The 12,812-nt window shown below is 48.2% G+C and overlaps 1 protein-coding gene across 27 annotated transcripts in view; it reads right to left on the minus strand.

The window, feature by feature from the left end:
• The window catches only part of ANK3 (ankyrin 3), a 1,924,186-nt gene that overhangs the window by 363,211 nt on the left and 1,548,163 nt on the right, over nt 1-12,812 (minus strand). For all 27 annotated transcript variants that reach the window (XM_078642672.1, XM_078642674.1, XM_078642664.1 and 24 more), the window contains 3 exons: nt 10,107-10,205; nt 9,923-10,021; nt 1,940-2,035 (listed from right to left, as the gene is read on the minus strand). In XM_078642672.1, coding sequence (XP_078498798.1) covers nt 1,940-2,035; nt 9,923-10,021; nt 10,107-10,205 — 294 coding nt within the window. The remainder of the gene's footprint in view (nt 1-1,939; nt 2,036-9,922; nt 10,022-10,106; nt 10,206-12,812) is intronic.

The raw sequence follows: 12,812 nt of genomic DNA on the forward strand, positions 1-12,812 counted from the left end.
CTTTCTTTCTGTAAATCTTACATCTGGTAGCAGGTGCAATAGCAATGTAGCCAACACCGACTCTCAACTCAGCGACTGAGTCCGTCTGCTTCCCGCTGCCCAGGAAGGAAGCAATTAACCCGGATGTTAAGGATCTAAAAAATTATTGTCCCATATCCTTGCTACCGTTTTCTGCTAAAGTTCTGAAAAAACATATGAACATACAAACAGTCTGCTATAATTGACAGTCATAACTTGCTGAGCCTTTTTAAACTGATTTTAGGAGTGGACACAGTCTGAATTGGTGGCATCAGCAGACAATATTAGAACAGTTGTTGATGCAGGTGAGTCTGTAGGTCGTATTATTATATACTGTGTCCACTTCCCTCTTTATATACTGTCTTTCTAGGTTGGGGATTTAAGGAAAAACACTCAAATTACTTAGTTCCTTCCTTGGAAGGACTGAATCTATCCAATGTGGGCAATATACTTCGCAATCCTTCTCTATACTGTGACAGGGCAGGGTTGCTCCCTTATTTAAACTGTTTGTCACTAGCCAAGCTTAGTCAGTCTTTTGGCTTCAGTTTGGTATCTTATGCTGACAACGCGCAGACATTTTTTACTATGAAATACGACAGACACTCAGTCGCCCAGAATTTTAAGAACTGCATGGAGGCTATTAACAATTGGATGAATGATAATTTTCTAAAAATTAATGCTGAAGAAACTGAGGTCCTCATCTGTGGGCACCACCATTGCTTTTGGTCCAATAACTGGTGACCGTCCACCTAAGGCCCTCCCCTGTTCCAGTCAAATCAGCAAAAAACATGGAGATAATATTTGATGAAAGTCTAGCCTTCAACACACAAGTAAATCGGACAGTTACAACCCGCTTTATTTTATCCAATCTCGTAAGGAAATCTATCCCTATATACAAGAGACCGCTAGGAAAACAGTAAATCTCTGTACCTCAAATTAAATAAAAGATCACTAACCACATTGCAAATAGTCCAAAATGCAGCTGCTCGACTCATTTTAGACATTCAAGATTATCGTTTGGTATCGGAGGAGCTTAAAAATTTATAATGACTCCCAGTGAGAAAGTGGATTGCCTTTCAGGCCCTTTGCATAGCCCATCGAGTGCTACATAATCAGGGCCCTCATTTCTTCAGGGATAGATTTCACTGGTATCTCCTTAGTAGGTTGCTGCGGCACAGAGCAGACGAGTTCCAGTTCCTAGACTCTGGAAGGCCGGATGAGGTGGAAGGTCCCTCATCTATGCTGTAGCCAAACTTTGTAACTCTCCCCCGCAACATATTTCTAAGATAGATATTAGGAAAAATCTGAAGACATGACATTTCACCAGTTTGATTCTGCAGCGCTCCAGCTCTCTGCTCTTGGGTTCGAAGTTAAGTTATTTTTGGACTCCTCACACTTTGATGCCATTGGGTATCTGTGCGTTGTACACATCTTTTTGTCATTTAATTTCAGCTGCATGCCGGTAGTAGACATGCAACCCAAAACCAATCTCCTTTATTCTATGGAGGTGCCTTGTCTAATACCTGGCATTTCATCCGTTCAGATGAGGGCATATTCCAGAGCCCAATGTATGGGCAGACAACCAGATAGCTGGTCTGCAGAAAAAGGTACATTATCCAATCTGGAGATAAACATTATCGGTGAAGCAAACACAGAATTTGCTTCTTCGAACAGTGAATTTATTGGACAAAGAAAGTTATAATATTAATAAAAAATAATGAGACAATCAATAACATTTGCAAATAGGTGCTACCTTCACACACCGTGAGATATGTGAAGTGTTTTTAAATATAGTGAAGTATGTGTTTAGGAACACACTGAACTGTATCACATTAAAAAAGAAAAATTATTGCAATTTTAACATAAGTGCCAAACATTCTCTCATACCCTAAAACCCTCTTAAAAAAATCATACTACTTACAACCATTGTCATGGTCTCTTCCGTCACAACCTTCAGTGTATCAACAACTGATATATAGCCAAGCCGCCGAGCGATTGATAAGGCTGTATTACCATTCTAATAAGGGAAAAAATATAATTGGTAATATGATATATGAAACAAATACACATTGGAATTTTACATTGAAAGCACATTGTGTGGCTGTGGAGAACTGTTTTGTTCAGGAAATGGGTTGTTTGCACGAGTTGGATGAATAATTGAGATAGAACAAACAGATGGCAAAATGACCAATTATTGCACTGTAAATATCTTTTTAGGTCACACAACATTTGAGAACACCTTTACTCTACTACTTGTTTTCAAAGATCTTGTCATTTAAGGACAATCCCAGATTACACAATTAGGATGTGTTGAATAATCAAGACATCACCTTCCATTGACCCCTATCTCTCAAGGAATGTCCATCAGACCAACTTTGGCATGACTAGAAATTAACTCAAACCCAACCAAAACAAAACAAATTCTCAAGTGTGAAAAAGCAAAGCTCACCCCAAAATCAATGTCTTGGTCAAAAAAAAGGACAACTGCTACACCCAATCACAAACCCTGAAATAATGACGGATTAAGGTGTATTTTCCTACATCAATAAAGTCGTAAACACAGGATCCTTCTACTCATTCACCATAGGCCTGATTATTCCATATTTGTTCCACCATCTGTTAGACCTGGCATCTTTTGGCGCTGTTGACCTTTTGCTTTCTGACCTCCTGTTTTGACTGTTTGCTGAATTTCGTTTTTGCTGGCTTTAGGACTATGCACTTTTTCCCTAGCTGACCAGTGTTACAGTGCATATGCTCTATGTATTAAATGTAATGGCATTTGGTTTCTCCATGATTGGCATATATGATTTACTGATAAGTCTCTAGTACCATGCACTTATGTGCACAGGGCCTGTAAATCAAACGCTACTAATAGTGGGCCTATTGCATTGATTGTGCCACCCACCTGAGTAAACCTTCAAACATGCCTAAGGCCTGCACCTGCAGACCCTGTGTGTGAGGTTATAAACTATCATTTCGACCTGATAATATAATCTACTTGTCAGGCCCAAACCTTCCTTTTTATTACATATATGTCACCCAAGGGCAGGGTGCAGAGTAGTTAAAAAGCAGGACATGTAATTTTAGGTTTCAAAAGTCCTGGCAGTGAAACACTGTTAAAATCGTTTTTCACTACTGCAAGGCCTATCTCTCCAATAGGTTAGTATATGAGCTGCCTTGTAACATTTTATAAGTGTAACTTCCAATTGGGAAAATATAGTGTTAGACCTGGCCCTTTTATCCCCAAACATTTTGCCTTTTGCCTTCTATTTTTCTGACCCTGTTTTTGTTAGCTATAAGATTCTGGGTAGCCAACCAGAAACCCCATTTCAAACCGATAGGAAAAGTAAGTTTGGTGTCTCTGAACTCACAATTTAAAAATACATCTTTTAGTGAAGTTGGTTTTTAAATTGCGGGTCCAAAAAAGGCACTTTTATGAAAGTTGATATTTTCTTACTTTAACTATTCAGTGCAACTGCCAGGCCCTGGAATAAACGTCTGGGTTCGGTGACACCTGGGCTTTGTGCCTTCCCTCTAGGCAGACACACACAAAGTGAGTTGAGGTGTGGCACTTGCACCCCGATGGCTCATCACCAGGCTGATGGGTCTTGCTGAGCTACAGAGGGAGGAAGGAGCTGCTATTTGCACCTGAATAGGGCTGTTCCTGTCCCCACACAAAAGGTTGCATACCCCCCCGTAGTGAGTCTGGAGCAAGGGCAGGATCTTGTGCACGACAAAGACCTTTCTTTAAAGTCTTAAGGTATAAGTACTAGACTTCTTACACCATATACTCGAAACACTTCTGGAACTGAGGACATTCTACAGGGAATAAGAGCTGCCTGGAGGGACTGACACTTTGCTGCATTGACCTGCTGCCTGCTACTTCTTGAGGAAAGGACTTGACTCTCTACCGCCTGCATCTCTAAAGGTTCTCCAAGGGCTTGTTGGGTTTGTGTCCTATTTTTGAAGTCTCAGGGATAACAAAGACTTCACCTGCATCTTACTACCAGCACCTGGGCTCCTCTGCTGTGAGCTCTGCTCTGCCAGGTGGTACCAAATCCAGTTCTGGGCCCTTGGAAGTGAGTGGTTTGTGCTGCTACCCAAGAAACCAATGTATTGACACCGATGGGGTTTTAGTTTCCAATACTTATACCCCATTTTGTCATTGTTCTCTTTGTGGCAAGGGTCTCTAAACCCAGTCCAAACCAGTACTGTCTTCCCTGGTGCAGCATGACCACAGGGGGAGGAGACAGCATTGTGAAAAGGAGACACTGCCTACAAAGAAGGAGCGGATCCCATTTGCCAACTACTCTACACAACCACCACAACTTACAATGCAGCCCGACTATGTTGATGCAGCGCCTCTGCATCACTATTGCCCCATGAATATCAGACACTGCATCCCCGACATCTGTGACGCATTGTCACTAGACTCTGACACACCCCTGGTCCTGCGCCGCTATGCACCAATGCATCACTTGTGTGTTGCACGCATCACCTTCAGCCCAGCGGTTCAGCATTGACGCACCAGCCTGACGCACATCACTTCTTGACATCGATGCATCTACAATGTTGCCAGACTTTGGAAACTACGCATTGACTACGACAGCAATGCATCCCATCCTTTGCTCAATGCATCCTCCCTGAGCTCCGACACAACCAAGGTACTTTCACCTACTCTGCATGACTCCTGTATCCGGCCCGCACTCCTTTGCAGTTGGACTCCGTACTCCGTACTCCGCACTCCGTCCGCGCCTGGCCCGCGCCCAGCGCCAGGACCCCTGTCTCCCCAAACACCAGCCCACCCGCCGGACCTACGACAACACCGAACTCTACGCACTCAACGCCGGCCGAATCCCGGGCTGCTATCGAGCCACCCCGAGACGCACCCACAGACCCTTCTGCTGCCACTCCTGCAAGTTCACCTGCATCCGGACCTGCACTACACCAGCACCGACCAAGCCGAGCACCAGCAGCAACCACCTCAAGTGCATCCTGCTCAACACCCGCTCCATCCACAGACACGCCGTCGAGCTCTGGAACCTGCTCGACACCACAGCCCCAGACGTCGCCTTCCTCCCGGAAACCTGGATGAACGCCTCCTCAGCGCCTGACATCACCATCGCCATCCCGGACGGCTACAAGATCATCCGGAGGGACCGCATCAACCAGACAGGAGGAGGCATCGCCATCATCCACAGGAACACCATCCGCATCACGACCAACACCGACGACACCCTCGCACCCGCCGAACACCTGCACTTCCAGATCCACATCAACCCAGAGGCACCCTCATCTACAGACCCCCAGGACCACGCACACAATTCAGCGAAGACATCGCCGACTTCATCAGCCCGCACGCCCTCCTCTCCACTGACTACATCCTCCTCGGGGACCTCAACTTCCACCTGGAGAACAACAACGACCGCAACACCACCACCCTGCTGGACAACCTCGCCAACCTCGGTCTCAAGCAGCTGGTGACCACCCCCACCCACTACGCCGGACACACACTCGACCCCGTGTTCTCATCCAGCAAGGACATCACCTTCAGCCACGCCACCGGACTCCACTGGACGGACCACAGCTGCATCCACTTCAGCTTCAGAAGGACCACGATCCACCACCACCAACAACAGGTGGCACGCAGATGCTGGAACAAGATTACAGCCGACCAGCTCGCAAACTCCCTGAGCATGAACCCTCCCACCAGCGCAACTAACCCAAGCCAGGCGGCCACCAACCTCACGAAGTGGATCAGCAACTGCGCAGACGACCTCGCCCCTCTGAAGACCCCGCCTAGCAGACCCGGCAGCAAGAAAGCCCCATGGTTCACCGACGAACTCAAGAGCTCCAAGAAGAACTGCCGAGCACTCGAGAAAGCCTGGCGCAGAGACCCAACACCGAACAACATGACTGCCCTCAAGCTCCCCACCCGAAAACACCACCAACTGATCCACGCCACCAAGAAAACTGCATTCAAGGAACGACTGGACAACAACGCACACAACAGCAAGGAACTCTTCAACATCGTTAAAGAGCTCTCCAACCCCAACGCCGGAAACAACAACATCACCCCTTCGCAAGACTTCTGCAACTCCCTCGCCTCCTACTTCCACAACAAGATCGCGGACATACACAACAGCTTCAGCACTCAACCGACGCACACCACGACTCAACCACCGCCCCCCACCACCACCCTCTGCGCCTGGACCCCGATCAGCACCGAAGACACCATCCGCACGATGAACTCCATCCACTCCGGATCTCCGACCGACCCCTGCCCTCACCACGTCTTCAACAAGGCCGACGCTGTCATCGCACCCCACCTGCGGGACATCATCAACACCTCCTTCAACACCGCTACCTTCCAGGAGAGCTGGAAGCACGCCGAACTCAGCGCTCTACTAAAGAAGCCATCAGTCGACCCCACCGACCTCAAGAACTACCGCCCCATCTCGCTGCTCCCGTTTCCTGCAAAAGTCATCGAGAAGACCGTCAACAAGCAGCTGGCCACCTTTCTCGAGACGAACGGATCCCTCGACCTCTCGCAGTCTGGCTTCCGGGCCAACCACAGCACCGAGACCGCCCTGATCGCAGCCACCGATGACATCCGAGCCCTGCTCGACAACGGAGAAACAGTGGCCCTCATCCTCCTAGACCTCTCCGCGGCCTTCGACACTGTCTGCCACCGTACCCTAGTGCGGCGCCTCAGCAACGTCAGAATCCAGGAGAAGGCACTGGAATGGATCATCTCGTTCCTCGCCGGAAGGACACAGAGAGTCCGCCTCCCCCCGTTCAGATCAGAAGCCACCGAAGTCATCTGCGGCGTTCCCCAAGGCTCCTCGCTCAGCCCAACCCTCTTCAACGTCTACATGAGCCCCCTCGCAGCCATCGCACGCCAACACAACCTCAACATCATCTCCTACGCCGACGACACCCAGCTGCCTCTCTCACCAACGACCCCGCCACCGCCAGAGCCAACCTACACGAAGGGATGACAGACGTAGCCAAGTGGATGATGAACAGCCGCCTGAAACTGAATTCGGACAAGACGGAAGTCCTCATCCTGGGATCTTCACCCTCCGCCTGGGACGACTCCTGGTGGCCCCCCGCCCTGGGCAACGCACCCAAACCAACAGACCACGCACGCAACCTGGGCTTCATCCTGGACTCCTCCCTCTCCATGACCAGACAAGTCAACGCCGTCTCCTCGTCGTGCTTCAACATCCTGCGCATGCTACGTAAGATCTTCCGGTGGATCCCCACCGAGACCAGGAAGACGGTCACCCAGGCCCTCGTCACCAGCCGTCTGGACTACGGCAACTCCCTCTACGCCGGAACCACCACCAAACTCCAGAAGAGACTCCAGCGGATTCAGAACGGCTCTGCACGACTCATCCTGGACATCCCCCGACGCAACCACATCTCCGGACACCTGAGAGATCTGCACTGGCTCCCGGTCAACAAGAGAATCACCTTCCGTCTCCTCACCCACGCACACAAAGCCCTACACAACCAAGGCCCAGGATACCTCAACAGCCGCCTCAACTTCTACGCCCCCACACGCCAGCTTCGATCGACCGGCCACGCCCTCGCCTCCGTCCCCCGCATCCGAAGAGCCACCACAGGAGGAAGGTCCTTCTCCTACCTGGCCGCCAAGACTTGGAACTCCCTCCCGACCCACCTCCGCCTGACCCAGGACCACCTTGCCTTCAGGAAGCAGCTCAAGACCTGACTGTTCGAGCAGTAGCGGACCCCCCCTCCCCCCCCCCAGCGCCTTGAGACCCTCCGGGTGAGTAGTGCGCTATATAAATGCTTTGATTGATTGATTGATTGAACTGAACCTTTGGAATTGCACCGGTCAAGTGTGACCAGATAGCCCTAGTTGGAGCTATTGATTTCTAAGCACTACATTTTTGTTTAATCTTGCAAAACTCATAACTTGCCCTGTGTAAGTTGGATTTCTATTATTTTGGTCTTGGTTTACTCAGATAAATATTGGCTCTTTTTCTAAACTGGTGTGGAAAACGTTTGTGGTGTTTTCACTGGGTTACTGCATGTGTGTGCACAAATACACATTGTCTTATTAGTTTAGCCTGACTGATCGGTGCTAAGCTAGCAGAGGGTGAGCAGAGTTAAACTTCTAGTGTGTACTACACTTACCCTGACTAGGATTGCAGTCCTGCTTGGAAAGGATGCATACCTATGCCAACCAGAAACCCAAATTCTAACAACATCAATGTGTGTGTTAATAAAATACCTGGTCCTGAAACACTTTGACTCTGCAAACACAATCCTTCTGAGCCTCAGCCTCATTGGATGGTTGTCATGCAAACCAAGTACTGCAACCACGCTCCTAAATCAGATGAATACATATCCCCTACATGGTGCACACTCCCCTGGCTACCAACACACTGACCAAATAAACACTGAATACATTATATATGTATCCTAGCTGACTATCACAGTCCTACCAAGAGAATTTGTAATCGAAATGTGATAGACAAACACATCAGCATGTTAACCTAAAGATAAAGAATACAAATGGAAAGTACGTTTCACATATACCAAACACAGGAAAATTGGTCAGACAATGGAATAATATATTTCTAGTTTCGGTACTCAACACTATAAGACATCTTCCAAAATCAACAAAACAGAATATTTTACAGACACACATACATTTACACAAAATACTCGAACATACCAAAAAAAAGCAACCTATAAAGATGCATCTGCACCTGCCTACTAACTTCTTCCTCTGTGACAAAACTTCTACTAGGGCGATTGATCTATGCTATAAATGCAATCAGGTTTGCAACCAAGAAGCTAATTTCTTCTCTCAAGCATAGAAACGCAAAATTATTAATTCAAAATGGAGGTACTTGGCATGATAGGATGTGAGGAATATGGATTTAGGCCATTAAAGCCGGTTTGTAATGAACAATTGTTGATGACCAAATTAGGAGTAAAGTTATTTTCCTCTTTCCACCACCGTGCCGTCCTCCTCTCTCCCATTTCAACTTCAACTTCCACTGTTATTGTCCATACACCTACCTTAAATACATCTATTTTCCTCATCACTAAACAAATTGTGTAAATTACTTCTTAGACGTCCCTATCACCTTCCAGCTGCTGTGCAAGGTATTTTCTCTCGACCCCGTTGCCTCAGCTGTACCTCAGGACACTCAGGTGGACCAGTATTTTGGCACAATAATGATATGGGTGGGGATGAGGCACTACGGCCAGGACTGTCGACTTTGGCACTTTTTTTTTTTTTTTTGCAGAGTTTTATATAGCGCGAACTAGACCCGAACCGAATCAGGTAACAACAATGACGTCTATCCTCCATAAGCTGTTCTACAAGCAAGCATCCACACTGCTCCATGGGTAAATCTGAGGAAACACAATCTGTTAAACTGGAATTGTAAATCTCATTCTATCTCCCTTGCCCCACTAAACACGCAGTATTAATTATGCGCCTTTTCTGTTCGAACTCCTATCTCTGTGCGTTTAAATGCATAAACTGCGAACCATACCAGCACCCCTCCTGTTAACCCGCATGTAGGACAACAAGAGATCACCCAGTTAAAAACATATTTTTTCAAAGTTCAGAGTTCTGGTAGCCTCAATTCTGTGTCACTTATAATTTACTTAAGATAGTTTACATCTTAAAGGTGTAAGCACGAGAGAATGCTAAGAATACACTGACTACCTCTCCTCTTGTCCATTTATTAGGTCCTTTCGTTATACTGTAGCCCTACTTTAAGTGATATGGCTTTGTGTAAGAGTTTTCGCATATTAGATTTACTCAAAGCTCGGATTAATAATAAAACAAAGGAACCTATTCACTGCTGGCATTAGAGGACGTGACACAGCACCGCTTGGCCTCGGGACTTACCACAGTGATTTCGTTGGGGGAGGCACCATGGTGCAGTAAAACATTGATGACGTGGGTGTGTCCCTGCTGAGCTGCCTGGTGCAGAGGCGTGTACCCATTCTGCGGAAAGGCAAAAAGACACACCTTAAGGTCGCGGGTTCACTTGTTTATTACCTAATGAGCTGAAGATCACCAGTGAACTCACCTTTGTTTTGGAATTCACTTTAGCTCGATGCTGGAGAAGATAATTCACCATTTTTATGTTGCCGTAGTGGCATGCGACGTGCAGGGGGGTGTAACCCATCTGTGAAGGAAAAGAACACGGCTGAGTGACGACGTACAGCTAACAACAAGTACATTACCTAAACCTATGCATTTTTATGACCGCAAATTCACATTAAAAGCAATCAAACCAAGCAATGGCGGCTAAACTAACATAGCCAAATATGTCACTACTAAAGTTGTGAAAAGAACATATTAGTGCACTTAAACGGATGATTCCAGATACTCTAAAGGGCTCATATTTATCTCGTTTCTTCACAATATTTTCAAAAATATTTATTGTATTCGTTTATGCATCGCTATGCACACTGGGAGCAGAAGTTGGGATATGATACTCAACGTTTTTATGTTTTTTCCTTAGCAGAAAAAGGGAACGGTGACTCGGAAGATTAAAGAGCCTTCAGAGGGCCTGGGATTTCTTGGCAGGTTCCACAGTGAGTTCAAAGTACAGAGGAGCAGAGATCTGAAACAGGTATTTCGGGTAAAGAAATAGGTCGGTGTAGAATGAAGGCCTTCTACAATACAGTACAAGAACATTTTGGGTCTGTTCATGAGTTACACGACAAAGGTGGGGTGGTAAATCTGCACCCCGAAAATTTTAATTTCTGTGCAGTATCACCACCTCATAACCATGCGTTTACATGTTTTTGGAAACTAACACGCAGGGTGCCGAATAACATGTTTTCGCCCCCTTACAGGACAGTTACCGGGGACATAATTTACCTCTTTTGGTAGGTGGAAGTTTGCTCGGGTTTTACCACCAGCAGTATATATTTTTTTAAAATATATTACATTACTATTTAATGGACTGTATGAGGCACATTTCACTTTTAGGATCCGGAAGCCTTGATAAAGCTGCATGGAAGGTGAGAATTAATTTTAAAGAGACTATGGGCAATATGTACAAACATTAGGAATACTGATTTCCTAATTGTGAGTAGACATTTTTAGGTCTCGACTGGCGTACACTGCGCAGCTCGAGGAATTTTGTTAGAACAGTAGTGGGGTTGAACCCGCCTCTCTCTTGCATTGGCTAGCTCCATAAATGGAGGCTAGCCATTGGAAGAGTACAATGCCAATCATTGTCCGAGCAGATTCGTGGGCGTTTGTGTTTTTTTTTAGCCCCGCCCCCTTTTTACCATCATGGGGCGGTGGGCGTTTGGTTTTTTTCAAGCCATGTTTTTGTTATTTGGAACGTGTCTGTTGCACGGATAGCCTGCGCGATTTCTGTTGCTGATTCTTTTGCTAGCAGGTAACCCAGTGTCCTGTTGTTTCCTTTATCGTCGTGCGTGGCTGTCGTCTTTGTGCCTGTCGTCTCCGTGTTATGTTGTGCGTGGCTGTCGTCTTCGTCCCCTGCCGTCTCCGTGTACCGTCGTGCTTGGCTCGTGGCTGTTGTCTCCGTCTTTGCCCGGTATGTATGCTCCGTTTTTGTGATTAAGGTAAGGCATCTGTTTATATTTAAATTAGAGAGGGTGCCTACCCCTCGTTTGTCCCTGCCGCCCGGTGCCCGAACCGGAAGTCAGGCAGGCCGAGGGCGGGACTGCGGGACCACAGGAAGAGGCCGGGAGCCCACCCTGCCTCCTCTGGAAGCTGCCGTGTCCGGAGAGATACTGCCACCGCCAACCCCCCCCCCCCAGGCTCCTAAGAGCGTGGGAGATCCCCGGGGAGTGAGGAGAGAGAGAAGTCCAGCTGCGAGAGCCGCGAGGCTCCCAGAGTAAAGGGAGAGCCCCGCAGCCAGTGAAGGGAGCCACCGCCTGGAGGAGCAGCGCGGTAATGACAAGGAGCCCCCGCCAAAGCAGCCCGGTGAGTGTGGGCGTCTGGGGGCCCAACAGTGGAACAGTGGTTCTAGAGCGGCCCCGGAGGGCAGAGGGCCGCTCCATCGTTCCGCCACAGCATCCTGGGGCATTATTGTTTTAGAGCCCGTGAGAGGCTCTTGGGCAGTTTCTTATTCAGAGTCCCCCGAGCGGGACTCCAACGTTCCAGGCATTCCTTAAAGTTGCGAGCCGCGTTGCTCTCTGCCCTTGCAGGTGCCCTCAACTCTGAATTCTCTGCCATCTGATCTCACCCCGGGCCCTCACTCCTTACCCCTGTACTCTCAGCTCTTACCCCTCAGCCCTTAGCTCTTACCCCTCTGCCCTCAGCTCTTCCTAGGCCCTCACTTCTGGCACCTGTGCCCTCTGACCTCAACCCAGGCCTCCAGCCCTCACCACGCTGTTCTTCGCCCTTACCTATGCCCTCACTGACTCCTGTGCCCTCAGCTCTTACCCCTGTGCCCTCAGCTCTTACCCTTGTGCCCGCAACTCTTACTCCTGTGCCCTCAGCTTTTACCTGTGCCCTCAGCTCTTACCTGTGCCCTCAGCTCTTACCTGTGCTCTCAGCTCTTACCCGTGCCCTCAGCTCTTACCCGTGCCCTCAGCTCTTACCCCTGTGCCCTCAGCTCTTACCCCTGTGCCCTCAGCTCTTACCCCTGTGCCCTCAGCTCTTACCCCTGTGCCCTCAGCACTTACCCCTGTGCCCTCAGCACTTACCCCTGTGCCCTCAGCTCTGACCCTGCCCTGTGCCCTCATCTCTTCCTAGGCCCTCGCTTCTGACTCCTGTGCCCTCAGCTCTTACCCCTGTGCCCTCAGCT

This window comes from Lissotriton helveticus, chromosome 5_1 (assembly GCF_964261635.1).
Source record: "Lissotriton helveticus chromosome 5_1, aLisHel1.1, whole genome shotgun sequence".
NCBI lineage: Eukaryota > Metazoa > Chordata > Amphibia > Caudata > Salamandridae > Lissotriton > Lissotriton helveticus.